Genomic DNA, 27,821 nt, shown 5'->3' with positions numbered 1-27,821 from the left:
AAATGACACCATTGCCAGAACGTCACCCGGTGTCACTTCCTGGCAACGGCATGGTGCAGCACATCTGTTGTCCCCGCAGGAATGATCCTGCGAAGACGTCTTTGTCCCCCACCGAATCACGGTAAGTACTTGGGAAGCCTGGGTGCAGAAGAGCCACAAAGAGAGTGCCCAGGACTGCACGGTTTTGTTGAATACAAACTATTTATTTCACAGAATTTATATCCCACCTTTCTGCCTTCATGAGGGCCACCAAGGTGGCTAACAAAGTGGTGGAAAGTTCTGCCAAGTCAAAGCCAACTTATAGCAACCCAATAGGGTTTTCAAGGCAAGAGACTTCAGAGGTGGTTTGCCATTGCCTACCCTCTGCCTCCGTAGGGACCCTTGGTGGTCTCCTATCCAAGTACTAACCAGGGCCAACCCTGCTTAGCTTCTGAGATCAGACCAGCCTGGGCCATCCAGGTCAGGGGCGAACAAATTAAAACATACGTAATAAAACCACATTTTAAAACCATTAAAACCAACCTTCCCAACCAACTACAGCAGAAAGCGATTTCACATATTGCAAGTTTTACACTCAGCCAAAGAACCTTGGGGATGTCTTAAAGAGGAGCATGAGTACTGTTATATCGTGGCCGTTGTGAATTTGTTGAGGTTCCCTTATTGTAATACTACAGTTATTTTAACATGATCCCTTAAGATAAAAAGGCTTTGCTTTAGCTTCATTTTTTCACTTGTGCTGTTGGTTGCTGGCTATAGCCCAGAAGGGCCCAGACAAGGCCTTGCTTATGTTCACATAAAGTTCTGTTCTCTTTTGGTACTGGGTGCCGTGGAGTTATTATAAGTAATGTGGGATAACACTGAAGTAGGTCCACATATGTGTCATCAAAGGCACTGAGTAATCGTTCAGACTGGCAGAACCCCACCTCCTTTAAATTCTCAGAAGACGTAAGAAGGATGGATGATCTGGCCTCTGCACAGGACCACCTCCCCGATATTTCTACATGTCTCAGATCGATTTATTTATTTATTGGATTTATACCCTGCCCTCCCTGCCGCAGCAGGCTCAGGGCAGCTTACATAAAATTTTTAATACAGTTTAAAACCAACATAACATGACAGCGACGGCGGCGACGGCGGTGTGGTGGTGCGATGCGGCGATCCCTGGTGGCCGATGGAACAACAGCGTCCAGCACTCGGCGTCCGTCGCTCGGCGACAGTGGAGGTGGAGTAACGAAGGAGCGCACGGCAGCGTGAGTGGCGCAGGCGCAGCGGAGCCGGATACGGACACAGCTGGGCCGAGGCTACCGCGGGCCGTGCGCCGGAAGATCGAAGCCAAGAAGGACTGGCCGTGGATGCGCGCCGACCCCAGTGGACCATCGAGGAAAGAAAGCTGAGAACAACGAACCCACCCAGGTGCCGGTAGGCAGCCCCACCCCGTGTAATATGTGGCCATAGAATTAGGAGTAATCTGCACTTGCAGCACAATTGTAAACCGCTCTGAGACCTTTGGGTCTGAGCGGTATAGAAGTCGAATGTTAAATAAATAAATAAATAAAAATAAAATCTAGGTATGCCTCCAGACTTGCAGGAGGCAAGGATTAGAGGACTGATTTGTTCAGAGACACAACGAGCAGCCTTTTTAAAGTAAATCGCTTGGCAGCATCCCTGCAGTAGAAGTTACGGAATATACCAATTGTTCTCAACACATGGCGGAATTACTTGCCCCCAGCAAGAGGAGCAATTGAAAGAGTCAAGAATCATGCAGAATGGGCATCCTCCTCTGGGTGGATGTCCCGAGGGCTGCAACTCTTAAAGTAACGATTCTTTAAAATGACTTGTCGTGCTGCACTAGCATGTATGTATCTTGCGGCACGGGATAGGGGGGATTTTTGCAGCAAACCACACGGCGGGAATTTAGGTCTCTCCTCCATTGCCAGCCCACGGAGTTTCTATAAAAAGAAACCAGTCACCTTGCCGGAGCCACAGTGAGCGAAGCGCCGGCCCCGGCAGGAGAAGAGAAAGGCCTCCGTGGACCTCTAGTTGGAAAACAGAGACTTACTTGATCTCCTCCTGCAAGGCGCTTCTGAAGAGCTGGAGCAAGAGGTAGGCCTCTCTGGCATTGGAGGCGTAGTTGAAGAGCGTGAAGACCACCGACTCCATGAACTTGGTGGACTTGTTCTGGGGCATCTGCATGATCAGCCTGGCCAAATACAGCGGCTGGGTCTGAAAGGGAACAGGGCAAGGGGGACAGGGACAGGCAGGAACGCTACTGGGGGTTGCTTCTCTCCACAAACAACCTGAAAGCAGAGACTGCTCAGGCGGCGAGTCCTGGAGCCAAGAAACAGCATCTTTGCTTGCAGAAACCTACAGAGCTGTGATTGCAGGACAGTCCTGTAACTGCAATCCCAAAATCTGAATGCTTCAAATGGCACCGGGGTAGGGTGGGAGTGCTTGCAACTCTCCTTGCTTGGCATGCATAGATCAAGACGCGTAGCCATGTTAATCTGTAGCAGTAGAAAAGAGCAAGGGTCCAGTAGCACCTGAAAGACTAACACAATGGGTGGCAGGGACCACAAATTTTCTTAGTCTTTAAGGTGCTCCAGGGGCCACAAATTTTCACACCCACTAAATAACGCACTTTCACTCCACTTTCAGTGCACTTTGCAACTGGATTTTAATATGAGAAATGGCAAAGTCCACTTGCAAACAGTCACTGAAGTGGATTGAAACTAGGGTTGCCAAGTCCATTTTAGCCTCCAGCGGGGGACTTTGGGGGGCGTTCCCGGAGGGGGCAGGGCATCCCCGACGTGATGACGTCACGTTAGGGCCGCCCGCCCAATGGGCGCGCAGGGAGCTGGAAGGCTTCGCACACCCAGTGGGGCGTGCGGGAAATGCCACCTCCCTGCACTTAAATGGAGCCCCTTTAAGTGCAGGGCAAAGGGTGGCTGCGGGTGTTGGGGGCGGGTAGAACCCCCCAAAAAGCGGGGGACCCCTGCCAAACTGGGGGGTTTGGCAACCCTAATTGAAACTGCATTATTTAGCATGTGTGAAAGCACCCTTAGTCTTTAAGACGCTCCTGGGTTCTTGCCATGCCTGTATCTGAAAAATCCCAGCTGACCTGCAACTGGTAGAAGAGGTGCTGGTAGGCCTCCAGGGTCTCCCGCTTCTCCTTGCTGAGCGCCCTCAGCCCCTTTTGCTTGTCGAGGCCCATCAACTCCGAGAGCTGCTCTTTGTTTTTCCGGGTCAGCTTCTTGCAGTGAGAGACCACCTCCTGCCAAGCAAGGGGGGAAAAAATCACAAATGCACCAATATTTCTCTCTCACGCACACTTTGCTGTATTCGCAAGAGCTTGCAGGTAACCACACAGGCCCAAAGAGAAATCCAATCATGAAAGCCACGTGATGCCTTTTATTAGGAGCAGACCTCACAAAATAATAGCACAAGGTTGTAAGCTTTGTATAGTAGTTTGCTTGCCAGACTGGGAACTGGGGAGAGGACTGCGGCTCAGCGGTAGACCATCTGCTGGGCGTGCAGGAGGTCCCCAGTTCAATCCCTGGTCACCTCCAATTAAAAGGATCAGGGAAGAGGTGATGTGAAAGACCTCTGCCCAAGACCCCAGAGAGCCACTGCCAGTCTGAGTGGGCAACACTGACCTCGATGGAGACCAATATTTCTCTCTCACGCACACTTTGCTGTATTCGCAAGAGCTTGCAGGTAACCACACAGGCCCAAAGAGAAATCCAATCATGAAAGCCACGTGATGCCTTTTATTAGGAGCAGACCTCACAAAATAATAGCACAAGGTTGTAAGCCAATTGTGAGGTATAGTAGTTTGCTTGTCAGACTGGGAACTGGGGAGTAGAGCATCTGCTGGGCATGCAGAAGGTCCCCAGTTCAATCCCTGGTCACCTCCAATTAAAAGGATCAGGGAGGAGGTGATGTGAAAGCCCTCTGCCCAAGACCCCAGAGAGCCACTGCCCGCCTGAGTGGGCAACACTGACCTTGATGGAGCAACAGTCTGATTCAGTATGAAGCAGCCCCTGTGGGAGCCTTGGGGTTCAAATTCCAAGCCTTCACGAAGGTCACGGAGTGAAGCTTGGTCTAAGGCCTTGCAACATTAAGTCAGTCCTAAGACATGGTAATGCCCTGTCTTACGTCAACAAAACCAGCTGAGGAATGGGCTATCTTTAAATGGCTTCTTGGTGTCTCCAGCTCTAAATACAACTACCTGTTGGATGAACACATCACACATCTGATGAAGTAAGCACAAATGAGCAGTTTCCACAGTGAAAGGTGGTAAGCAGTGGGGTACCAGAAGTCTCAGTTCTAGGTATGGTGCTTTTTAACTTGTTCATTAACGATTTGGAGTTGGGAGTAAGCAGTGAAGCGGCTACGTTTGTGGCTGACACTAAGTTGTTCAGGGCAGCGAGAACCAGGGTGGACTGTGAGGTGCTCCAGAGGGATCTTGTCGAGGCTGGGCGAGTGGGCGTCAACATGGCAAATGAGGTTCAACGTGGGCAAGTGCAAAGGAATGCACATTGGAGCAAAAAATCCTAACTATAAATATTTGCTGATGGGGGTCTAAACTGGCAGAGACTGACCAGGAGTCGTGGTAGGTAACTCGCTGAAGATGTTGATTCAGTGTGCAACTGCAATAAAAAAGGCAAACACTATGCTAGCGGTTATTAGGAAGGGGACTGAAAACAAATCAGCCAGTATCATAATATCTGTGGTGTTTATCTCTTTAAGATTAAGTTGTATCGTTTCTATACACCTGAAAAGGATTGAGAGAAGCACACCTCCCCCTCTCCGTTTTTAAGCCTTCTTCCCTGCAGGTCGGGGCTTATCTTGTATTGAGGAAACTATTGAATAAACGAGGTCGTGGACCTGAACGGTATTGTGCTTGTTAATACGGCTGCACCACTATAATAAGAGACATTACAATATCCCTGTATAAATCTATGACGCGGTTTAATTTGAAATATAGTATAGAGTTGTGGTCACCACACCTCAAAAAAGATATAGCGTTGGGAAACGTGCAGAAAAGGGCAACTAAAAATGATTAAGAGGATGGAACACCTTCCCTATGATGTACGCTTAAAGAGGTTAGGGCTCTTTAGCCTGAAGAAATGATGACTGAGGGGTGACATGATAGAGGTTTACAAAATCATGCATGGGATAGAGAAGGTAGAGAAAGAAGCACTTTTCTCCCTTTTTCACAATACCAGAACTCATGGGCACTCGATGAAATGAATGAGCAGTAGGCTTAGAACAGATAAAAAGAAGTACTTATTCACTCAAAGAGTAATTAACACGCGGAATTCACTGCTGCAGGAAGTGGTGGCAGCTACAAGCACAGAGAGCTTTAAGAGGGGATTGGATAAACATATGGAGCAGAGGTCCATCAGTGGCTATTAGCCACTGTATAGCCAAGGTATAGATTGAACACTCTGTCTGGGGCCGTGATGCTCTGTATTCTTGGTGCTTAGGGGGCCACAGCGAGAGGGCTTCCGGAGTTCTGGCCCCACCGATGTACCTCCTGCTGGCACCTGGGTCTTGGCCACTGTGTGACACAGAATGCTGGACTAGATGGGCCACTGGCCTGATCCAACATGGCTTCTCTTATGTTCTTATGCAAAAGCTTACGCAGGAATAAATTTGGTTAGTCTTTAATGTGCTACTGGACCCCAGACCATTTGTGTGCAGCTGTTCAGGGAGACTGTGCCTGTCATCGCCAATCTACCAAGTTCTATCCTAGAGCACTTGCATTGATCCCCCCCCCTCCCCACTGCCCAGGGTATATAAGCCCAGCAGCATACAGGACCCCAACGTGTTCACACAATTTTCAGACAATTTTCACACAATTTTCAGACTCTCGGGGACTCCCGTTTCCCTGCAGATCCACCTGACCTGGAGGGTGATCCTGTTCTTAACCAGCAACCCGATCTTGATATCCATGAGATTGAGGTCGCTCTCCAGCTGCTGGTTGGAACGGATCCCCCTGACCACACTCTCCTGGAGGTCCAGCAGCTCCATCTCCTCCCAGTAGTCACGCTGGCTCCGTTCCAGCAGGTGGGCAAAGCGCCAGACAATGCTGAGAGGCGGGTTCCGACTGCACACTGGGAAAAGGAGCAGCCAGTGAAGAGATCGAACAATTGCAGTAGAAGTTCTTCATCTAACAAACGATCCTACAAAACCAGGGGTACTTACCCAGCATCCTGTAATCCCCTCGAGCCTTATTAGCTCGCGCAAATGCCTGGATTTTTATAATAGCTTTGACCTGCCAAGACAAACAGAAAAAGGGGGGAGAATGATGGAAAAGGCTGGAGAGATTCGAACAAATCAGATTACGGTGGGTGTCGCATGGAACCGGGTAGAAAACTGGATTGCCAATCAGAAGCTGCTAAGAAAGTTCTTGTTTTCTTCCTAAAGTTACGCTGGCATTTTAACCAGCTAATACACCAGCTTAAAGCGAATTACATATCGCATCATCTCAGTTTTCAAAGATGCTTTTCAAGGATACCCAAAAGACAGCGCATTTCCCATGAAGGAAATATGTATTTTTACTTGGATCCTCTGTACCGCTCACTGGAGAAGGATCCAGGATCCTGTAAATAGCACCTGAAGATCAGCTGTGAGGTGTGTGGGGGGGAATAGGGCGCATCAAAGCAGTGGAATGCCCCCTTCCCCCCCCTTTTGCTCATCTTCTCTCTGTGTGTATGTTTTATTCCCCTTGAGCTTCTTCTGTGCATGTGCGCGCGTGCATGTTCATGTTTGTTTTAATGTATTTAACTTCCTCGTGTGACATTTCCCCTATGTATTCCCCATTCCTATGTATGGGTGAGAAGGCTGGACGATGAAGAAAGCTGGCAGGAAGAAAGTAGATTCCTTTGAAACGTGGTGTTGGAGCAGAGTTTCATAGATACCACTGGCCACCGAAAAGACAAATCAGTGGTTTCTACATCAAATCAAGCCTAGAAGCTAAAATGACTACAGTGAAGCTATCATAGTTTGGTCACATTATAAGAAGAAGAGAATCACTGGAAAAGATAAACTATGCGAGGGAAAGTTGAAGGCAGCAGAAAAAGAGGAAGACCCAGCATGAGATGGCTAGAAAGCTAAAGTAAAGCTCTGGGGCAAGTGATGCTCTGTCATCTTGGTGCTTGGGGGGGTCAACAGTGGGAGGGCTTCTAATGTCCTGGCCCCACTGCTGGACCTCCTGATGGCACTGGTATTTCTGGCCACTGTGTGACACAGAGTGTTGGACTGGATGGGCCTTTGGCCTGATCCAACATTGGCGTCTCTTATGTTCTTATGTTCTTATGATTCAATAAAACCGATCCATTGACGTTCTTTAGCAAGATCCACCCGTTTCCCTGCAGATCCACCTGACCTGGAGGGTGATCCTGTTCTTAACCAGCAACCCGATCTTGATATCCATGAGATTGAGGTCGCTCTCCAGCTGCTGGTTGGAACGGATCCCCCTGACCACACTCTCCTGGAGGTCCAGCAGCTCCATCTCCTCCCAGTAGTCACGCTGGCTCCGTTCCAGCAGGTGGGCAAAGCGCCAGACAATGCTGAGAGGCGGGTTCCGACTGCACACTGGGAAAAGGAGCAGCCAGTGAAGAGATCGAACAATTGCAGTAGAAGTTCTTCATCTAACAAACGATCCTACAAAACCAGGGGTACTTACCCAGCATCCTGTAATCCCCTCGAGCCTTATTAGCTCGCACAAATGCCTGGATTTTTATAATAGCTTTAACCTGCCAAGACAAACAGAAAAAGGGGGGAGAATGATGGGAAAGGCTGGAGAGATTCGAACAAATCAGATTACGGTGGGTGTCGCATGGAACCAGGTAGAAAATTGGATTGCCAATCAGAAGCTGCTAAGAAAGTTCTTGTTTTCTTCCTAAAGTTACTCTGGCATTTTAACCAGCTAATACACCAGCTTAAAGCGAATTATATATCGCATCATCTCAGTTTTCAAGGATACCCAAAAGACAGGGCATTTCCCATGAAGGAAATATGTATTTTTACTTGGATCCTCTGTACCGCTCACTGGAGAAGGATCCAGGATCCTGTAAATAGCACCTGAAGATCAGCTGTGAGGTGTGTGGGGGGGAATAGGGCGCATCAAAGCAGTGGAATGCCCCCTTCCCCCCCCTTTTGCTCATCTTCTCTCTGTGTGTATGTTTTATTCCCCTTGAGCTTCTTCTGTGCATGTGCGCGCGTGCATGTTCATGTTTGTTTTAATGTATTTAACTTCCTCGTGTGACATTTCCCCTATGTATTCCCCATTCCTATGTATGGGTGAGAAGGCTGGACGATGAAGAAAGCTGGCAGGAAGAAAGTAGATTCCTTTGAAACGTGGTGTTGGAGCAGAGTTTCATAGATACCACTGGCCACCGAAAAGACAAATCAGTGGTTTCTACATCAAATCAAGCCTAGAAGCTAAAATGACTACAGTGAAGCTATCATAGAACTCTCCCTAGAAGCTAAAACGACTACAGTGAAGCTATCATGGTTTGGTCACATTATAAGAAGAAGAGAATCACTGGAAAAGATAAACTATGCGAGGGAAAGTTGAAGGCAGCAGAAAAAGAGGAAGACCCAGCATGAGATGGCTAGAAAAAAGAGGAAGACCCAACATGAGATGAATAGGCAGCTAAAGTAAAGGTAAAGGTTTCCCTTGCTCAAAACCTAGTCAAATCCGACTCTAGGGATGCGGTGCTCATCTCCGTTTCCAAGCCGAAGAGCCAGCGCTGTCCGAAGACATTTCCGTGATCATGTGGCCGGCATGACTAAACGCCAAGGCGCACGGAATGCTGTTACCTTCCCACCGAAGCAGTACCTATTTATCTACTTGCATTTTCTTGCTTTCGAACTGCTAGGTTGGCAGGAGCTGGGGCCAGAGACGGGAGCTCACTCCGCCACATGGCACCAGGGTCTCAAACTGCCAAGCTACAGACCTTCCAATCTGCGGCTCAGTGTCTTAAGTCCTCCATTTGCAAGACTTGAGCAAGGCTGTTAACATTCGGAAGGACATTAATTCATAGGGTCACCATAAGTTGGAAGCGACTTGACGGCATTTAACACACATGTGTCATTTTGATGACAGAAAGATGAGACACCTTCTCTCTGAACAAAAACGCAACCCGCAGAGATGGCCTACTCACAAATACCAGCAACCAAGAGGCAATCAAAAGGGGAAGGCCGTTGCCCTCATGCTCTCTTTCTGGGTTTCTCAGAGGCACCTGGCTTCGAAACAGGTCCAGGCAGACCTCTGATCTGATTCAGTGATGCAATCTGATAAGTCCCCACATGAAAAGTACTCACATTCTTCCTGAAGTACCGCAGCCGTTCTAGATACCTTTTGCGCAGGCGCCTCATCCGTACCCAAGCTTGTAGCTGAAAGAGATGAAAATGGGTAAGACAAAATGTATTTCTGTTACCGGATTAAGAAATATCGAAGGAACCACCCTCAAGGCATTCACAAAAAAAAATCCCTTTAAAGGCCTACCTTTATTACAGCATCCACATTCTCCCTCAAATATTGCAGTCTTTCCAGGTAGCTCCTCCGCTGTCGGTACCCACGCCAATAGGCCTGCAAGCACAGAGCAGAGGAACTGGTGGAGCATAAGGGCTTCAGAAGGCAGTTGTGGAAACCCAAGTTTGAATCTTGCCTCTGCTTTACCTCAGGTCAGGCCATGCCTAACCTCCAGGCAGCAGCAGTTCCCACATTTTTACCCTGTTCTTCTTCCAAGGAGCTCAGTGTGTCTTATGTGTTTCTCCCTTACTCTATTTTATTTTTACGACAGCCCCTGTGAGGGAGGTTAGGCCAAGAGTGACTGGCCCAAGGTCACTCAATGAGTTTTGGGGCTTAATGGAAATTTGAACCCAGGACTCCCCAGTCCCAGTTCAACTACCACACAAGCTGTCAGAGCAAAAAAGTGTTTTTCTAGGTCTATTATCATCGTGTATGCTCCTAAAAATGTGGTGGTGGGGGGTCAGACTTGGGACCTTCTCCATACAAGTATGCACTCTGCCACTAAACTATGACCCCTGTCATAAAATTTTACATTTATACAATGCTTTAGCACATTTGAAGCAGTTCATATGCACTATCTTGTTGTAATGCCTTAAAACAGCCTCATAAGCTAGGTGGCTGGAGGAAGAAGAAGAAGAAGAGGAGGGGATTGGATTTATACCCCGCCCTTCACTACCCAAAGGTGTCTCAGAGTGGCTTACAAACTCCTTTCCATTCCCCTCCCCACAACAGCCACCCTGTGAGGTAGGTGGGGCTGAGAGAGCTCTGACAGTAACTGCTGTTTTTCAAGAACAGCTCTTGTCAGAGCTACAGCTTGCCCAAGGTCATCCAGCCAGGTGCAACCACTACACCAAACTATTTTACGGATACTGCGGACCTCCAAAAAGACAAATAGGTTCTAGATCAAATCATGCCTGAAATCTCCAGTTTGGTGTACTGGTTAGGAGGGCGGACTCTAATCTGGGAGAACCGAGTTTGATTCCCCACTCCTCCACATGCAGCTGCTGGTGTGACCTTGGGTTACTTACAAGTTCTTTCAGAGCTGTTCTCTCAAGAGCAGTCCTCGAAAGAGCTCTCTCAGCCCCACCTACCTCACAGGGTGTCTGTTGTGGGGAGGGGAAGGGAAAGGAGATTGTAAGCTGCTCTAAGACCCCTTCGGGTAGTGAAGGGCGGGCTATAAATCCAATCTTCTTCTTCCCTAGAAGCTAAAATGACTAAACTGAGGCTATCATACTTTGGTCATATTATGAAAAGATGAGACCACTGGAAAAGACGATAATGCTCGGGAAAGTGAAAGGCAGCAGGAAAGAAGGAAGACCCAACATGAGATGGACGGATTCCGTCAAGGAAGCCACGGCCCTCAGTTTGCAAGACCTAAGCCAGGCTGTTAACGAGAGGACATTTTGGAAGTCATTAATGGATAGGATCACTGTAAGTCAGAAGTGACTTTGTGGCTTTTGATACACACACATGAGGTAGGCCGGTATTAACATCCATACGTCACACATGGGAACCTTACAGAAAGGGGGCTTGCCTCAATCCCACCTCAGGAAATCAGGGCCAAGGCAAAATTCAAACTGAAGGCCTCAGCTCAGGTTTCCCTACCTGAATTTTAATAGCAGCCGGGATCTGCTTTGACAAAAGGCGCCAGCGAGTGGCAAAGTCCTGCCGGACAAGGAAGCCCCTCATGCGGGCCTGCAGCTGGGTGACCAACCGGACGTTCGATTTCCAGAGGCGTTCCCGGTCGTGGGCAGCCGTCGCTCTGGTGATTGCAAGCTGCAGTGAAGAGACAAGACAGGTGGGGTCAAGAGGAGGGCCCGTCTGAACCAAAGGGTGGAAAGAAACGGACCGCGATCTCAGAACTTTAGCTGCACACCGATGACGTCCATCGCAAGAGCAGCCCTTTAAAATGTCTTATTTCTCTATTTATGCTAGCGATAGTCCACAAGGGCTCAAGGAGGATTACACAGACGGAGTCAGTACAACCAACAAAACTGGACATTCAGTAACCAATGCATTAGGACAGGGGCCTCCAGCCTTTTCGAGCCTGTGGGCACATCTGGAATTCTGACATGGCATGGTGGGCGCCGTAACAAAATGGCTGCCAAGGGAGGCCGAGCCAGCAACAAAATGATCACCACAGTGTAGATCCTCGTGCTGTAGCGGCAGCTGCTGACAAAGCAACATTTTTTAAAAAACCTGCTCAGCCAATCAAATCAAGGCTTACCTGGCCTCACCCACTTCCTAAAAACATTTGACGGGTGCCACAAAAAGTATTGGTGGGCACCATGGCACCCACAGACATCATGTTGGGGATCCCTGCATTAGAATTAAGAAGTCTGGAACCCCCCCAGAAAGAACTGAAACAGAGCATAAGTATTCACAGGACACATTAAGTGGTACAGAAATTACATAAATAGGATCCTGCTTACAGTAAGCTATACGTAGTCGAATAGATCACAGCCCCTACTCATGTATTTTGTACAACCATTTTGTACAGTGCAGCCCTGTAACCTGCACAGAAAACCCCTCTTGTAGAGTTTGTCAAAAGCAAGGAGAGTGGGAGCTTCCCTGATCTCCTCCAGAATTGTCCCTGAAGGCAGGCAGGAAAGTTGCAGGAGATGAGACCGCTCCTGGACTCCCTTGACCACCTGGGTTTAGCTGACCACTCACTTAAGAGCTGGTTTGCTCTTGTCCCTTTTCCCAGTAAACCTCTAGCCACAAAAGGAGAGGGAGCAGAAGCATAGATAAGACAGGGAGAAAATCTTGTCTGGGAAGGGCGCTCAGCCCTTCTTCTCTCCCCTCTCCCCCCCACATTTGGAGGCCAAGTCATACAGAGCAGGGTCTTTTCAGTGACTGCTCCTCCTTCCATCTGTGCTTTGGAATGCCCTCCCCCTTTCCCACCAGCCAGAGCCCTGTCTAAATATTTTTTCACTGCCAAGGAAAGAATATTTTTTTTAAAAAAATGGCTTTAAATTGAACTTCACCCTTTGATAAGTTTTTGTTTGGTGCTTTATTGTTCAACTTGATTGCTTTCTTTTGCTGTTTTGTTTTATTGACGCCAGCTTGGTTCCACTAGAGTGTTTCTGCAGTATGCAATGTTCTTGACAAACACACCCCAGCAGCTCCAAATGCCACTATAAACTGCTGTTGCATAATAGCACTCCATGGTGGCATCTTGGGCTGCAGGGGAGGGGGGGGGGGGGGGGGGGATAAAAAAAATCACACTTCGTGGGCAGTAATCCTTCTGTCCACTGAAACACTCTGGAGAACCCAAGCTAGTATTTTTGTATTGGTGTCAATTCACTTTAAAAAAAATTATATTGTGTTGTATCTTACGTTCTTAACATATTTACTAATTGCACACCGCCTTGGTCACTATTATAAATATTAAAAGCAAATAAAATATAGGGGCCAGAGGATCAACAGACCCCTCCCCCACACTTCCTGCTTTCTATGCCTGTCTCTCACAGAAACATCAGACTTCTCTATTGTCTCCATTTTGGTTGAGGGCAGCAACGGTTACCTCATTGGCTGGCACCCGTATCCCCCCCGCCTTTTCTTGCTCTGAGCTCCCTTCCCCACCGCCCAGAAAAAAAGGCTGGTAGTCCAGAGCTGTGGTGGCTCAAGTGGTTAAGACGCTGAACTGCAGGCTGTGGAAGGTCGGTAGTTCAGCAGTTCGAGACCCGAGTGTGCCACATGACGGAGTGAGCTCCCGTCTCTAGTTCCAGCTCCTGCCAACTTAGCAGTTCGAAAGCAAGAAATTGCAAGTAGCTAAATAGGTACCACTTCAGTGGGAAGGTAACAGCGTTCCGTGCGCCTTGGTGTTTAGTCATGCCGGCCACATGACCACGGAAACGTCTTCGGACAGCGCTGGCTCTTCGGCTTTGAAACGGACACGAGCACCGCAACCCTAGAGTCGGATCTGACTGGCTTTCGAGCAAGGGAACCTTTACCTTCAGTCTAGAATTGGGACAAATAAAACCATAGGGAAACAGCCATCTTGGATCTTTTAATAGTATTGAACTTTTAAATGTAATTATATATTGAACTTTAATGTTTTTTGTATATTTTATGACATTATGTCCTGTATATCACACAGAGCCCAGCTTAAGCTGGGATAGAGCCATTAAAATAATAATAATAATAATAATAATAATAATAATAATAATAATAGTAGTAGTAGTAGTAGTAGTAGTAGTAGTAGTAGTAGTAGTAGTAGTCTGGCTTCTGTGCAGGTTCTTCTGATATAAGCAGCATCCTTATGCCTCTAGGCTTAGAGTTGCCAACGCCAAGTTGAGAGATTCCCGGAGACTTGGGGGAGGGGAGCCTGGGGAGGGCGGGGTTGATGGAGGGGAAGGGAGCTCAGTGGGATATAATGCCACAGAAGCATTCCCTCCAGGAGTACTAATCTCTGCTGTCTTGACATCAGTTAGAATTCCAGATCTCCAGATCCCACCTGGAGGTTGGCAACCCGACATTTGGGCCACCTTTGCCCTCCAACCAATCCACTGTTGTTTCAGTGAGCAGAGGCTGAACTCCTCTGCTGTTGCTAAGTGATTCTCCAACCAAATCCCAGTGTACTCTGAAACGGTCCTTGCTACCCAGCATCACAAAAGATAACAGGATGAACACTTCATTTGACCTGGCAGGAGTGCAGATATGGAATATACCTCATAAACACATAAGCAGAGCCCTGCTAGACCAGACTAGTGGCCCATCTGGTTCATCATCCGGTTTCAAACAGCATAAGAACTTAAGAGAAGCCATGCTGGATGAGGCCAATGGCCCACCCAGTCCAACACTCTGCGTCACACAGTGGCCAAAACCCAGGTGCCCTCAGGAGGTCCACCAGCAGGGTCCACCAGCTGCCCTGGAGGGCCAGCAAAGAAGGCACAAAGGCCAAGGCCTTCCCCTAATGTCATCTCCTAGCTAGGGTTGGCAGCTCAAGGCTGGCAACTGGCAAGAGACTTACTGGATGGTGAGGGCCCTTGCTGGTGACGCTGTGATGTCACTTCCAGGTTGTGCCGGAAGTAACATCATGATGTTGCCAGTAAAGAGCCCAACCATCTACTACAACTCCCATTTCCCCTACAATTTTCCCCTGCTGACCAAGTGAGCAGTGAGAGCAAAATTGGTGGGAGGTCTCCTACCAGAGTGGGAGACCTGGCCTCCTTGCTCCTACCACTGGGTTTCAGAAGTTTACTGCCTCTGAATGTGGAGGCTCCCTTTACCCAGCAAGGCCAGTAGCCACTGATGGACCTATTGTCCATGGATCTGTTTCACCCCCTTTTAAAAGCCATCTCTGCTCGTGGCGACCACTACCTCCACTAGCAGTGAATTCCACAATTTAATTACTCATTGAGTAAGTATTCCCTTTTGCCTGGCCTGTACCTATTGCCTAAACTGCATTGAGCACCCCCCAAGTGCTAGTATTATGGGTAAAGGAGACAAAGCATAATTTTATAAACCTCTATTATGTCCCCCCCCCTTATGCACCTTAGCCATATTTTTTTCTAAATGGAAAAGTCCCAAACTTTCCAGTCCCTTAATCATCTTAGTTGCCTCCTTTTGTACAGTACCATATATTTTATTTTATTTTATTTTATTTTATCCTTCGATTTCATATACTGCCCTAACCCCCTTGGGGGTCTCTGGGCGGTTTACATGTGGGGTGCTAAGCACATTATACCTTAACTTGGGCCACATTTGCAGGGGATGGGACAGCCTACCGGCACCCAGGTGGAGGCTGATGTTTCTTTTTCCGGCTCGGCTCTAGTACTGGTAGTCCATCGGCTAGACGTTCCTCCTGGCGCTCAGGTGGACCGACACAATTCACATCCTCCTCCGGCTTCGTCCCTCAGGCTCCGCCGCACCTACAGATGACGTCATCGTGCGCCTCTACCCCCGACGACACCAGCTGCCCGTTGTTCCTGCTGCTGGCCACCAGGGATCACTTCCTCCGGCCCTGCCGCTGTTGCCTGCTGCCGCCGCCGCACCGCCAAGCACACGCCGCCTCCACCACTGGTACTCCGCCGCCGCCGGTGTCCGCCGCCGCCGCCGTGTTCCTCCACACACCTCACTAGAGGAGGGTGCCCCCTACCCCTCTAAGGGTAGGTGCCCATTTATCTACTCGCTTTATAGTTACCTTAGCTTTCGAACCGCTGGGTGGGCGGGAGCTGGGACTAGGGTCGGGAGCTCACCCCGACCGCGGTGGTCTTGAACAGCTATAGTGGCTGCTCAAGTGTTGTTAAGGCAGGCATTCTATCGCCTATGCCACCGCTCCCTTAATATGAATAATATTCATATTATATTTCATATTAAAGATTCATGTCTTCTTAGACCCTTATGTGTTTACACAGCTTCTAACCAGCTTTTCACTCTGAATAAGACCCCCAAAAGAACTACCAAATCAAGCAATAAATGCCCATAAACTAAGATTGCCACTGAGAATGCCTCAGACTGGTGACGAGCAGTTGGCACCAACCAGCAGGAGAGAATACCCAGGAGGCATTGCTGAGAAGGACACAGGGAAGCACGTGGATTCATATTAGGAGAGACGGTACCTTCAGAATGAGCTAAAGTCAGTTGTTTCTGGTCTTGCATGCTGAAAAAGCATCCAGGATGTTTGACGTTTCTGTCAAAGTTCTACTGTCCATTACAATCAAACCATACTTCAAATTGGGGGTTGCATCAAACAGACGTAACTTTAATATCTGCCAAACGGTGATTATCCCCTGCCTTCCAAGAATGCTGTGGACCAGCTATGATGCAAAGAGACTACAAGTTGAGAACCTACATTATTTCCTGGAATGCCACTGGACTCAAGATGTTGCTAGCAATGGAATTCACTAGGATTCTTTAAAGATCATTTGCCCAACAACTATTCATTCCCCAAGTTTATTAGTGCCTGCAAATTCTTGGACACAATTTTAAATATGTAGCTATTTTAAAAATATTGGCATACTGTACTCAAAACCAAAACACAGGACCCAAAATGCTGGAATGCTGGGAAAGCATTCTAACACAAATCAAATCCATTGTTAATTTGGACATCACACCCACGCTGGAAAACTTATTTTTGAACAGTTGGGTAGCTCAGGACTCTGCTCCTGCAGTGGTGGAGAGGGTCTCCATCCTGCTATTTGCAGCCAAAACTGTCATTGCAACCCACTAGAAAACAACAATGACACCTTCAATTTCTCTCTGGCATAAGAAATTGTGGGATTTATATATTATGGCAAAACTCTCGGATAACCTTACACAACTTGACAAAATTCCTGCCCAATCCTCCTTTACAACTATTTGGTTCCCTATACTGGAGTACTTACAATAATTTGATGATACTCCTAAGGAAATAGATACTTTACATCTTTGGTAACAAATGTATAAGTATTGGTAATAAGTATTGATAGGCACTGCAAATCGTTAACATCTACAATAAATTATTGTTATGAAAATTAAGACATGGATGATAGAAAATATGACTTCTGTACTTGATTGCTAAAATTTATGTAGTTCACTATTCATAATCTATGGGAGAAATCTGGTACACAACGGACTTATAAATGTTATTGTATTGTTACACCAATTTATACATGTAAGATATTCTGTTATCAAATTTTCAAAATTAATAAAATTATATTGTATTAAAAAAAACAACCCCAAAACACAGACTGATGTCAGAAGACGGAGGCATACCTGGATTTCCTCCCGGCTGAGATGTGTTGTATTAAGGACACAGGGACGTGGCTGATCCCACACACCTTCAAACGTCTGCAGGCTGAAGTAATACTCTGCTCCATCCTTCAGTCTGTGTTGGACCCAAGGGGCTTTTGCATTCCCTGCATGTCAAATAAAATTTAAAAACAGAGTAATGCCATCAGCTCATGTGGATGACAGCAAAGGCACCGGCCACGTTGCAAGTGTTCTTTCATCACAGTGGAGGATCTTGTCCACTACACAGCCTCCTTTATCATTGCCCTGGGGAGAGATTTCTCCCTGAACTGTTAGTAGAGATGTGATAGCCTGGGTTTTTTTAAAAAAAATAAATGAGGAAAACCTCTCCTTTCTGCATTTTTCCATTTTTCCCCTAGGACTTTTGAGAGTACACTAAAAAAAACCTCTTATGAAATATTGTTAGAATGCTTCTTGAAACAAAGTTGTTCACACTTAAAATGCATAGAATGAAAAAGTCTGAGGCCTTTTTCAATTTTTCCGAAAAAAGAACCAAACAAACTAAATATTATTTTTAAGTGAGAAAAACCTTGTCTTACACAGCATTTCACTCATTCCAAATGTACAGCACGAACAAGTCTGGAAAATTATATGTATCACGGTCCACAGGGAGCTTCAACTAGGTGATCAACTCCACAAGCTCACAAGCTTCACTCTGCGTTACCCAGCTTCGGCAGGGGGGAAATATGAGCATTTTAATCCAAATTAGACACTTCAGACATCATACAAAGTCAGAGTGGTAAAACTAAGTCGGGGTAGTGCAACAACCCAAATATGTGCTATGCCACTAATCATGGTTAGTTAAAGGTATGGCTAGCCAGGGTCTGAAACCATGGTTTCAAGAGGGATCATTAACCAGTTAACTGTGGTTTTGCATGATGTAGGAATCCAGACATTTTGCCATTCTCCTCCTTTGTTCCCTAGTGCTGCCCTCACACATTCCTCCAGACCATAGAAATGCCTGGTCAAAGCAGCTCAAAAACCTCCATCAACTTTCATGGGTTCTCACTAGTCAAGTAAAATCACCTTTGTCCTTCTTCCACTGACACAAGCCACAAGCCAGAGAGGAAGAAAGGTGATTTTACTCAATTCTTCCTTGCTATTGCTATTCCCCCCCCACACACACCACAGACCATAGAAATGCCTGGTAAGAGCAGCTCAAAAACCTCTCTCGCCTTTCATGGGTTCTCACTAGTCAAGTAAAATCACCTTTATCCTTCTTCCACTGACACAAGCCACAAGCCAGAGAGGAAGAAAGATGATTTTACTTGATTCTCCCTTGCTATTGCTATTCCCCCCCACACACACACACACACCACATGGTGCATTTTGCCTCAAAATTCTCCCAGTTCTCAGAGAGGAGTTTATTTATTTATTATATAGTTTTGAGACAAACATCTGTTCTGCCAACTCCTTCTGCTGGACACAATCCAATGACTAATATCTTATCTATCTATTTATTTATTTATATCCTATTTTTCTCCCCATTTCGGACTCAAAGCAACTTTTAGAACTTCATTCTCCCCTTCTACATTTCCTCACAACAGCCCTGCGAGGTAGGCCAGGCTGAGAGTTTGCGGTGGTCCCAAGCCACCCAGCAAGCTTCCATGATAGAAGTGGGGATTCGAACCCAGGTCTCTCAAGGTCCTAGTCTGCCACTCTGACCACATTGACTCCTTAGGACCAGCTCACTAGGACAGTCCTCCGCCCCTGTCCACTTTTACCTGGTGGTTTCCTCGCAGCCATAATGGCACCAAGCTGTGCCTGATAAGCGCCGGCACACTCCATCACCACGCCAAACAGAGACACATCTGGATTGCGCAGGACCCTGACTGTTTGCGCTGTGTTTCCTTCTTTTATGGCCTGATTAATAGCAGCGATGCCCAGAGCCACTGCAGAAGACAAGAAGGGAAAAAAGGGCTAGAGAAGGCAAAACAAAGGACACGTTGAAAGGAGAGAATGGGAATCTAGAGGACGCACCAAAACCTCTCTTACACACATGGAAGCCTCTCTTCAGATCCCTCATGCCTAGCCACTTGCTGAGGTCTACCCCAACCCCCTTGCTAATCTGCTTCCTACCCTGAAGTGAGACTCCCTGGCAGGGCTCGATCAGAAACCTGAAACACCTTCCAAGCACGCAGCCCAGAATGAAACCAGAAAAGCCAAGATGGTGCTTCGTACTTCTCTTTGCCGCTTCCGAGTCCTGGTTGGCTTTGGAGACCCCCTCCTGGATCTCTTCCCACCACAGCATGGCTCCAGCGTCCCCGCTTGCCTAGGACAGAAGAGATAAAAAGGATCTCAGAATCCCATTGTAGATGAAACCAGCACTGGGAAGAAGGCCAGCCAGTAGTTACTCTTGCAGAAGGCAGTTCAGTAGCTAAATGTACCCTACACAATGTGCCAATGAATGCCAGGTGCCGAGGAAAGCCTTTAAGCCCAGCTTGCGAGTTTCGCAAAAACATCTGTTGGAAACAGTGTGCTGGACCAGATAGACCTTCAATCTGATGCAGCAGGGCTTTTCTTACACTCTTCTGGGCATAAAAAGGGGGGGGGGTCTCAAAATATCTCCCAAACAAGAAGCAAGACTGCCTGATTCTTTGCAAGGTGAAGGTGCACAGAAGACATCCTTGACATCCTTCCACCTGACGCTTCGGGGAGTGAGCCATAACTTAGTGCTAGAACACCCGTTCAGTACATCGAAGAACCCTTGTTCAGCCCCTGGCATCTCCAGGAGCAACTGCTGGAAAAGATCATCCTCCTCTGCCTGAGAGCCACTGCCACTCGCCATAGATGTCACGTGACCTGCCCAACCAATAATCTGACAGAGGGCAACCAGCTTGACATGTGACAGGGTGGGACACATAGCCCACTGACAGGGCACCTGTCTTGCACTCAGGAGGAACCAGGATGAATCCATGGCCCTTCCACTGAAAAAAGAGAAAAGGACCTGGGAAAGCCTTTCTGTGCAAGAGAGGATTCATTTACTTCATATATATCCTGCTTTTCTCCCCAACGGGGGCCCAAAGCAGTTTTACATACTTTTCCTCAACTCTGTTTTGTCCTCACAACAACCCTGCGAGGTAGAGTAGGCTGAGTGTGTGTCACTTGCCCAAGGTCATCCAGCAAGCTTTCTTGGCAGAATGGGCATTTGATCCTGGTTGTCCTAGGGGGTCTGGCACCCTAACCACTAAATCCCCTGGCACCTCTTGGTAAAAATCCTTTCTGAATAATTGGGTCCGGAGGGCTGCTGCTATTTAGGAGCTGACAGTACAGTCCTAACCTGGATAGCCCAGGCAAGCTCAATCTCGCAAGATCTCGGACGCTAAGCAGGGTCAACTCTGGCAAGTACTTGGATGGGAGACCTCCTTGGAATACCAGCAGTCGGGAGGGACAGGAGCAGGCTTTATTCAGCCACCGCTCTAAAATCCTCCAGGCCCCCAGGAGGGGTCAGTCACTAGAGGTCAATGTGACCTGCAGGTGCAGACACACGCACACACACAAATAGACAACAAAGAGTTGACAGTACGGAGGCAGCTGGGCCGAAGAGCCAATGCCACAGAGAGGCCGAAAAAGACACACAAAACGCTAAGTTTGGGAACCGCAGGTACACTCTATCTCACGTAACACACACGCACCCTGCCTCACCACCCGTTTCTGGCCTGTCCGAATTAACAAGAGTTCACTTCGTTAGGACACGGAGAGCGGTTGCTATGGCTATGTTATCTTAAATGCTTCGTAGCCCAGACTAGGCCAATCGCATCATATCTCCAAAGCTAAGCAGGGTCAGCCCTGGTTAGTATTTAGATGGGAGACCACCAAGGAAGTCCAGGGTCACTAGGCAATGGCAAACCGCCTCTGAACATCTCTTGCCTAAAGCCTATTGAGTTGTTCTAAGTGGGTTGCCACCAGATGGCTCTTCCCACCAAAATACTCCAGCCCAAATGTCACACTCCTTCCTCTTCTTCCTACCTGGGCTTTTTGTTTCCGTGCACGGGTCAGAACATCACGGTACCGCCTAGCATTTGGGAGCATCACGTCGCACAGGCCGGCAGATGGCAGCAACAGAGCAGTGAGTGTCTTTTCCGGGCTCCCCTGGTCCAGTGCCTCGTTGATCAGTCGGACAGCGAGGACTTCTGTCGAGAGAGAGAAGGGAGGAAGAGGAGTGGTACTTCCGTCCAGCTAAGCTCCATGCAGAGAGGGGCAACCAAAACCCAACCGCTGTGGACTGCAAGGGTTTGCTAACATCCAATGTATCCCGACAGCCCAAAACAGACAGACAGCAAGAGGTTTAGTAAGTCCCTGGTGGGCCACCATACATGGCAGACGGGCTGCACTTCACTTCCAGAGGAACCTAGTGTGGTCATTTCGTCATGTGACTGCAAACGCCACAAGCCAATCCGGCGAGGATTTACACAAGCGACAGCTAAGCTTGACAATAACAAGGGCTTTACCAGTTTAGGAAAAACCTAAGAAAGGAGACTGTACAGGGTGCTGTTTGGCTGGGCAAACAGGAAACCCAGGTCTACTTTGAACTGAGCCAGTTGCAGTCCCGCAGACTGCTTTAAATGACTTTATATGCCTGTCACTCTCAACTGTCTAGACTAACCATACTAAGGGTGTATTTACTGATGTGGCTCAGTGGTAGAGAATCTGCTTGGCATGCATGAAATCCCTGGTTCAGTCCCCGCTGTTGGATCCCCAGGCATTCGAAATAACTCCACGTTTGGAACAAAGTAAGGTTTATTTCAAAGCGATGGTTCAAACAGGAACAAGGACATTGTTAGGAATAACTGCGAATACATATGAGCAACATAATAAAGAGATTTGAACCAGGTGAGGGCCAATGAGCCCAGTTCCCGCTGGCGGGAATAGAACTTAGAAAGCGCGCCCATTTCATGGGAACATAACAGTTCTACACAATCAACACAGGTTCAGTTCACAGGCTAGATACCCATAACAAGCTAAGTGAAGCACCAACTCCCACCACCAGCTGCATGACCGTGGCCAGTTCCGCAAAGAACAGATGAAGCAAAACGAAGCAAGAGAACCCAGGGGAGGGGGAGGGCGAAATGAAGCGTTAAGCAGGTAACACCAGAAACAATGGCAGCTAGCTGACACCCGCCTTCTCCAGGCACAATGATCAGGGAGTAGGTGATGTGAAGGTAAGCCAGTCGAATCCGACTCTATGGGGCGGTGCTCATCTCCGTTTCCAAGCCGAAGAGCCAGCGCTGTCCGGAGACTTCTCCGAGGTGATGTGGCCAGCGTGACTAAACGCCGAGTCGCATGGAACGCTGTTAACTTCCCACCAAAGCGGTACTTATTTATCTACTTGCAATTTCTTGCTTTTGAATTGCTAGGCTGGCAGGAGCTGGAGCCAGAGACGGAGCTCACTCCACCATGCGGCACTCGGGTCTCGAACTGCCGAGCTACTGACCTTCTGCTCTGCAGCTCAGCATCTTAATCTCTGAGCCACTGCGGCCCCACTAGGTGATGTGAAAGATCTCCCCAAATCCTGAAAACAGTGGAAATCTGGGGGGCTGGTTTACATTGGAATTGCCCCACCAAGAAACAGAGTAGCAATTGGCAACTGTGATTCCTATAAGGAATCCTCCATGTAGACAGTTCCCCGCAAATTATTTACTTTATTGATACCCTGCCCTTCTCCACAACGAGGACACAAAGCGGCTTACGATGTTCTCTCCTTCTCCATTTTATCCTCACCATAACCCTGGAAGGGGGCAGGTGGGGCTGAGAGCACACGGTTGGCCCAAGGTCTCCCAGTGAGCTTCTACCGCAGAGCTTCTACCGCAGGGTCTCCTAGATCCTAGTCTGGCATTCTAACCACTACACCACACTGGCTCTATCCATCTATCCATCATACGGAGATACCGAGCTGACCATGTGAACTAACTTTTGGACACTCCCCACCCCCACCCCCAGTTTGCATCTTTATATCCTTCTTACATCCTTTGTTGGCACCTAATTTCTAACAAAGGTTGTATTTTCAGCGGAGTAAGAACTGAGGGGAGGAGCTGCGGTAGCTCAGGTGGTTAAGATGCTGAACTGCAGGCTGTGGAAGGTCAGTAATTCAGCAGTTCAAGACCCGGGTGCCGCAAGACGGAGTGAGCTCCCGTCTCTAGTTCCAGCTCCTGCCAACCTAGCAGTTCGAAAGCAAGAAATTGCAAGTAGATAAATAGGGACCACTTCGGTGGGAAGGGAACAGCGTTCCGTGTGCCTTGGTGTTTAGTCATGCCGGCCACATGACCACGGAAACGTCTTTGGACAGCGCTGGCTCTTCGGCGTTGAAACGGAGATGAGCACCGCAACCCTAGAGTCCGATTTGACTGGCTTTCAAGCAAGGGAAACCTTTACCTTTAAGAACTGAGGGGCCTGCAACACTGGCTCTGTCCACACAAGACAAAGAGCTTTTTCATATCTTCTTCCTCAGTAGGGTTCATTGCTGGACATAGGGTTGTCAATTTTAAACAGGTCCTTCTGCTGCAGATCAAAGTGATGTTAAAAGGACTGCCGAATACCAGGCGATGTTATCTTTATCCACGCCATGAGAAGCTTCAAACTGCCCATTTCCATGTTCTATTAAAGGGACGGAATGGTTTTCTCCAGACCTGTTGGCAGCCCTAGCAAGACCTGAACTGGGGTTTTTGTGGAGCCCCAAATATTTGTGAACCGTTTTGATGACTTACTGTTGTTTTCCTCTTGGACCGAGACGTTCACGTCATTCACGGAAGCCTGGATGTCGTTCCAGCTCAGGAACTCATTCTTTCCACCTTGAGAGCAGCACTTCCGTTTCAATAAGTCATCAAAGTAACTGGAATGTAAAAACATCTGTCTCTCTCCAGTAGCCTTCACCCAGGTTTGGATATACCTAAGGGGTGTGTATACTCCAACGGCACAGGAGCTCAGAAAAATACAGCTTAAGACACAGAATCCAGCTTTAAAAAACATATACACATTTTGGTCTTTTAACTGCAAAGATGATAGTGTTGGTTCTCTTCATTTCCATGTCTGTATGCAAGGCTATTCCAGTATCCCCTCCCTTGCAGAGGTGGGGGGGAAAGAGGCAAAAGGGGAGAGCTGGCCACCTTTTCAATGCATTTTCCATGTGCAAAGCATCAAGGGTGGGTAGGGATGCCCGCCTCCAGGTGGGGCCTGGGGATTCCCTGGAATTCCAGCTCACTTCCAGACCACAGAGATCATTTCTCCTGGAGAAAGTGGCAGCTTTGGAGGGTAGATTGCGTGGCATTGTACCCCACTGAGTGCCCTGTCCTCCCCAGGCTCCAACCCCAAATCTTCAAGGGCTTCCCAACCTGGATCTGGCAACCCAACCCCCCACTGGTAGCTGGGGGGGAAACTAGGCAATCCTAGGGGTGGGGTGAGGGAAGGTATTCTTGAAAGCAGCAGGGATGAATATCAACCAAGGGGGTTTAAAACCATTAGCTGAAATTAGGTTTCCCCGTTTTAAAATGTATTTATTTAAAATAAATATGCCGAACTTTTCCTCCTGGGGGAAAACCCCCACGGGACTAAGATGGCTTATGTGCATTTATTTATACTGGAGAAGACCTGTAGCTCAGTAATAGAGCAATTGCTTTGCACACAGAAGGTCCCAGGTTCAGTCCCTGCCATGTCTAGCTAAAGCATTTCAGAGAACAGGTGTGAGGAAAGACTTTTAACTGACCTTGCTCCTGGGGAGCAGACACTATTGAGCTACATCAACCAGTGGTTAAACCAGGGGCCCCCAACAAGTTGCCTGTGGGCATCATGGGGCCCGCCAACACCTTTCCTGGCCCCTGCCAAGTGTTTTTAGGCAGTGGGTGTGGCTTTTGTCCAGCAGGATTTCTGATTGGCTGTGCAGATTTTTTTAAATGTTGCTTTGGCAGCAGCTGCCAGCACAGCACAAGGATTCTCACTGTGTCACTGAAGGTAAGCTGCAGCAGCCATTTTGTGGCTGGCTCGGCCTCCTGCGGCAGCCATTTTATGGCAACCATTCTGTGACTGCACCTACCATGCTGTGTCAGAATTCCAAAGGTGCCCGCATGTGGAAAAGGGTTGGGAACTCCTGGGTTAAACTCAGTATAAGGCAGCTTTATGTGTTCATATGCAACTTCAGCTGGTAGCCGTGACTCAGGCAATAAAAGAGACCCTGTCAGGAAGTTGCTTTTTTTTTTCAACCACCCCAAGCCCTTCTGCCTCCTGTTGAGTGCACGGCAACTCTGAACATTTGCTTACCGCTGTGCATTGCTATCTTCTACCTCTGACAGACCTAAACTGGAGCTGACCAGAACATTCCAGAAGGTGCCAGTGTCTCCACGTTCAAGGGCTTGGTTGACAAGGGCCACTGCAGACAACATCTCCACAGCAACAAACAGTTCCTCTTGGACCAACTCACCCTGCCGCATAAAAGACAGGATATTCCTAAAGGCCTGAACTTATTATCCTTCTTTTTAGTTTCTAATTTACCAAGATTATTTGGCTCCAGTTTCCCAAAAGCTTGTATCTTATCAATCAAACGTGAGAATAATTTACATTTTGAATTATTTATTCTGATATTTGTTTCTAATTTTATCTCAATTATACTTAGTATAAGTGGCAGGGAGGGACAAGGCTTGGCATGGGGCACTGAAATCCCATTCAGCATGGCTTCAGCAATATGGACTAGAAAACTTGCTCTTATTCGGTTGATGTATCAATTTGATTTTCCTCCCAGTGCAGATTACTAACAACAACCATTTCCATCATATAGAAGCAAAAAGGAAAGTTGGGAAGTGAGACATCTGAGCGGTCAAACAGCAATCCCTAACCTTCTCAATTAAAAATGAAATATTTAAATCCTTTGAAAATTTAACAAAACTGATCCTTGAATTGTCAGGGGGTTTCATACTTAATGCTAACTATAAAAACTAATTCTAAAAACTAATTTGTCAATTGCTATTGAGAAAAATTCGCTTTACAAAAATTCTAGGTTTTTTTGCAATTTCTCTCGATGTGGATGATTCACCAAACAACTTTTCTCTTTTGGTTTTTACCCTGGAGCTGAAGGACTAGCAAGCCATTACAACATTTCTGAAGGACAAAATTAGAGCAAAAACAAAGCACCGTAATAGCAGCCAGAAAAAAACAGATTTTTTTTAAAAAGACAACAGATCAGTTCCTTCTATCTATACACTTTTATTCACCCCTTTACCTCAGGATGGGTAGCAGTGTTCATCTGTTCATCTTAAAGACTAACAACATTTGCGGCAGGTAAGCGCTTTCATGAGACACTGCTCACTTCTTCAGATACAGAAGTGAGCAGTGACTCACAAAAGCTCATACCCTGCCACAAAATTTGTTACTCTTTAAGGTGCTACTGGACTCTTGCTCTTTTCTGCTGTTTACCTCAGAACAGTATACATTTTTACCTGTGCCCCATCCCCTGCATAACCCCCACCTATACACTTTTATTTCCCCCTTTAACTCAGGACAGTATATATCTTACCCCCACCCCACCACCCCATTTAATCCCCACAACAATCTTGTGAGGTAGGTTAGGCTCCAAGGAGTCTTCCTCCAGCCTAAGGAGACTTTCTCCAGCTTCCTCCAGAGGAAGAGCCACATAAATCAGAGGAAGGCTCCCCAGGCCGAAGGAAAGCTTCAAATTTTGCTCAGGGGAATGGAACTATAGGGTTAGGCCCAACCCTTGCAGCCAGCCTAAGGTCACTTTGGGTGCTTTGAGAAAAGGTCACTTTGAGAGCTAGTTTGGTGTAGTGGTTAAGTGTGCGGACTCTAATCTGGGAGAACCGGGTTTGATTCCCCACTCCTCCACTTGCACCTGCCGATGTGACCTTGGGTCACTCACAAGCTCTGGCACAGCTGTCCTTGAAAAAGAGCAGTTTGTGTCAGAGTTCTCTCAGCCCCACCCACCTCACAGGGTGTCTGTTGTGGGGAGGGGATGGGAAAGGAGTGTGTAAGCCGCTCTGAGACTCCAAGTGAAGGGCGGGGTATAAATCCAATCTCTTCTTCTTCTTCTGCTTCAGGGCAGAGTGGGGATTTGAATCTGGATGCTCTACTCACTCATCCTGTTTAGATACACCTGCGGTTTTAGCCAGCAGTAGGATTGCCAACTTCCAGGTGAGGCCTGAAGATTTCCCAGAATTATAACTCATATCCAGACTACAGAGATCAGTTCCACTGGAACAAGTGGGAGCTTTGGATTGGACTCTATGGTGTTATAACCTTCTGCAGTCCCTCCCTTTCCCAAATGACACACTCCCCCAGGCTCTAACCCTAGGCTAACCAAGGTCCGGCAGGGGATTCGTATTTCTTGCCAGGAGCCTTGCCGCGGGGACGGCTCCGCACACTGCACCCGCCTGCTTTGGATTGGACTCTATGGTGTTATAACCTTCTGCAGTCCCTCCCTTTCCCAAATGACACACTCCCCCAGGCTCTAACCCTAGGCTAACCAAGGTCCGGCAGGGGATTCGTATTTCTTGCCAGGAGCCTTGCCGCGGGGACGGCTCCGCACACTGCACCCGCC

At 47.8% G+C, this 27,821-nt stretch overlaps 1 protein-coding gene across 1 annotated transcript in view; it reads right to left on the bottom strand.

The window, feature by feature from the left end:
- The window catches only part of IQGAP3 (IQ motif containing GTPase activating protein 3), a 72,401-nt gene that overhangs the window by 24,439 nt on the left and 20,141 nt on the right, over positions 1-27,821 (bottom strand). Inside the window, exons 10-22 of the mRNA XM_015420274.1 lie at positions 25,535-25,695; positions 23,989-24,113; positions 21,254-21,417; positions 19,466-19,556; positions 19,009-19,176; positions 17,249-17,391; positions 11,153-11,323; positions 9,521-9,604; positions 9,337-9,408; positions 7,694-7,763; positions 7,394-7,602; positions 3,119-3,271; positions 2,060-2,223 (exon numbers count right to left, since the gene is read on the bottom strand). Coding sequence (XP_015275760.1) covers positions 2,060-2,223; positions 3,119-3,271; positions 7,394-7,602; positions 7,694-7,763; positions 9,337-9,408; positions 9,521-9,604; positions 11,153-11,323; positions 17,249-17,391; positions 19,009-19,176; positions 19,466-19,556; positions 21,254-21,417; positions 23,989-24,113; positions 25,535-25,695 — 1,775 coding nt within the window. The remainder of the gene's footprint in view (positions 1-2,059; positions 2,224-3,118; positions 3,272-7,393; positions 7,603-7,693; positions 7,764-9,336; positions 9,409-9,520; positions 9,605-11,152; positions 11,324-17,248; positions 17,392-19,008; positions 19,177-19,465; positions 19,557-21,253; positions 21,418-23,988; positions 24,114-25,534; positions 25,696-27,821) is intronic.

Source organism: Gekko japonicus, unplaced genomic scaffold, assembly GCF_001447785.1.
Source record: "Gekko japonicus isolate JY-2015 unplaced genomic scaffold, Gekko_japonicus_V1.1 scaffold306, whole genome shotgun sequence".
In the NCBI taxonomy this organism is placed as follows: Eukaryota; Metazoa; Chordata; class Lepidosauria; order Squamata; family Gekkonidae; genus Gekko; species Gekko japonicus.
Note: the sequence above shows the minus strand (reverse complement) of the source record. Positions and strands in the feature narration are given on the sequence as shown.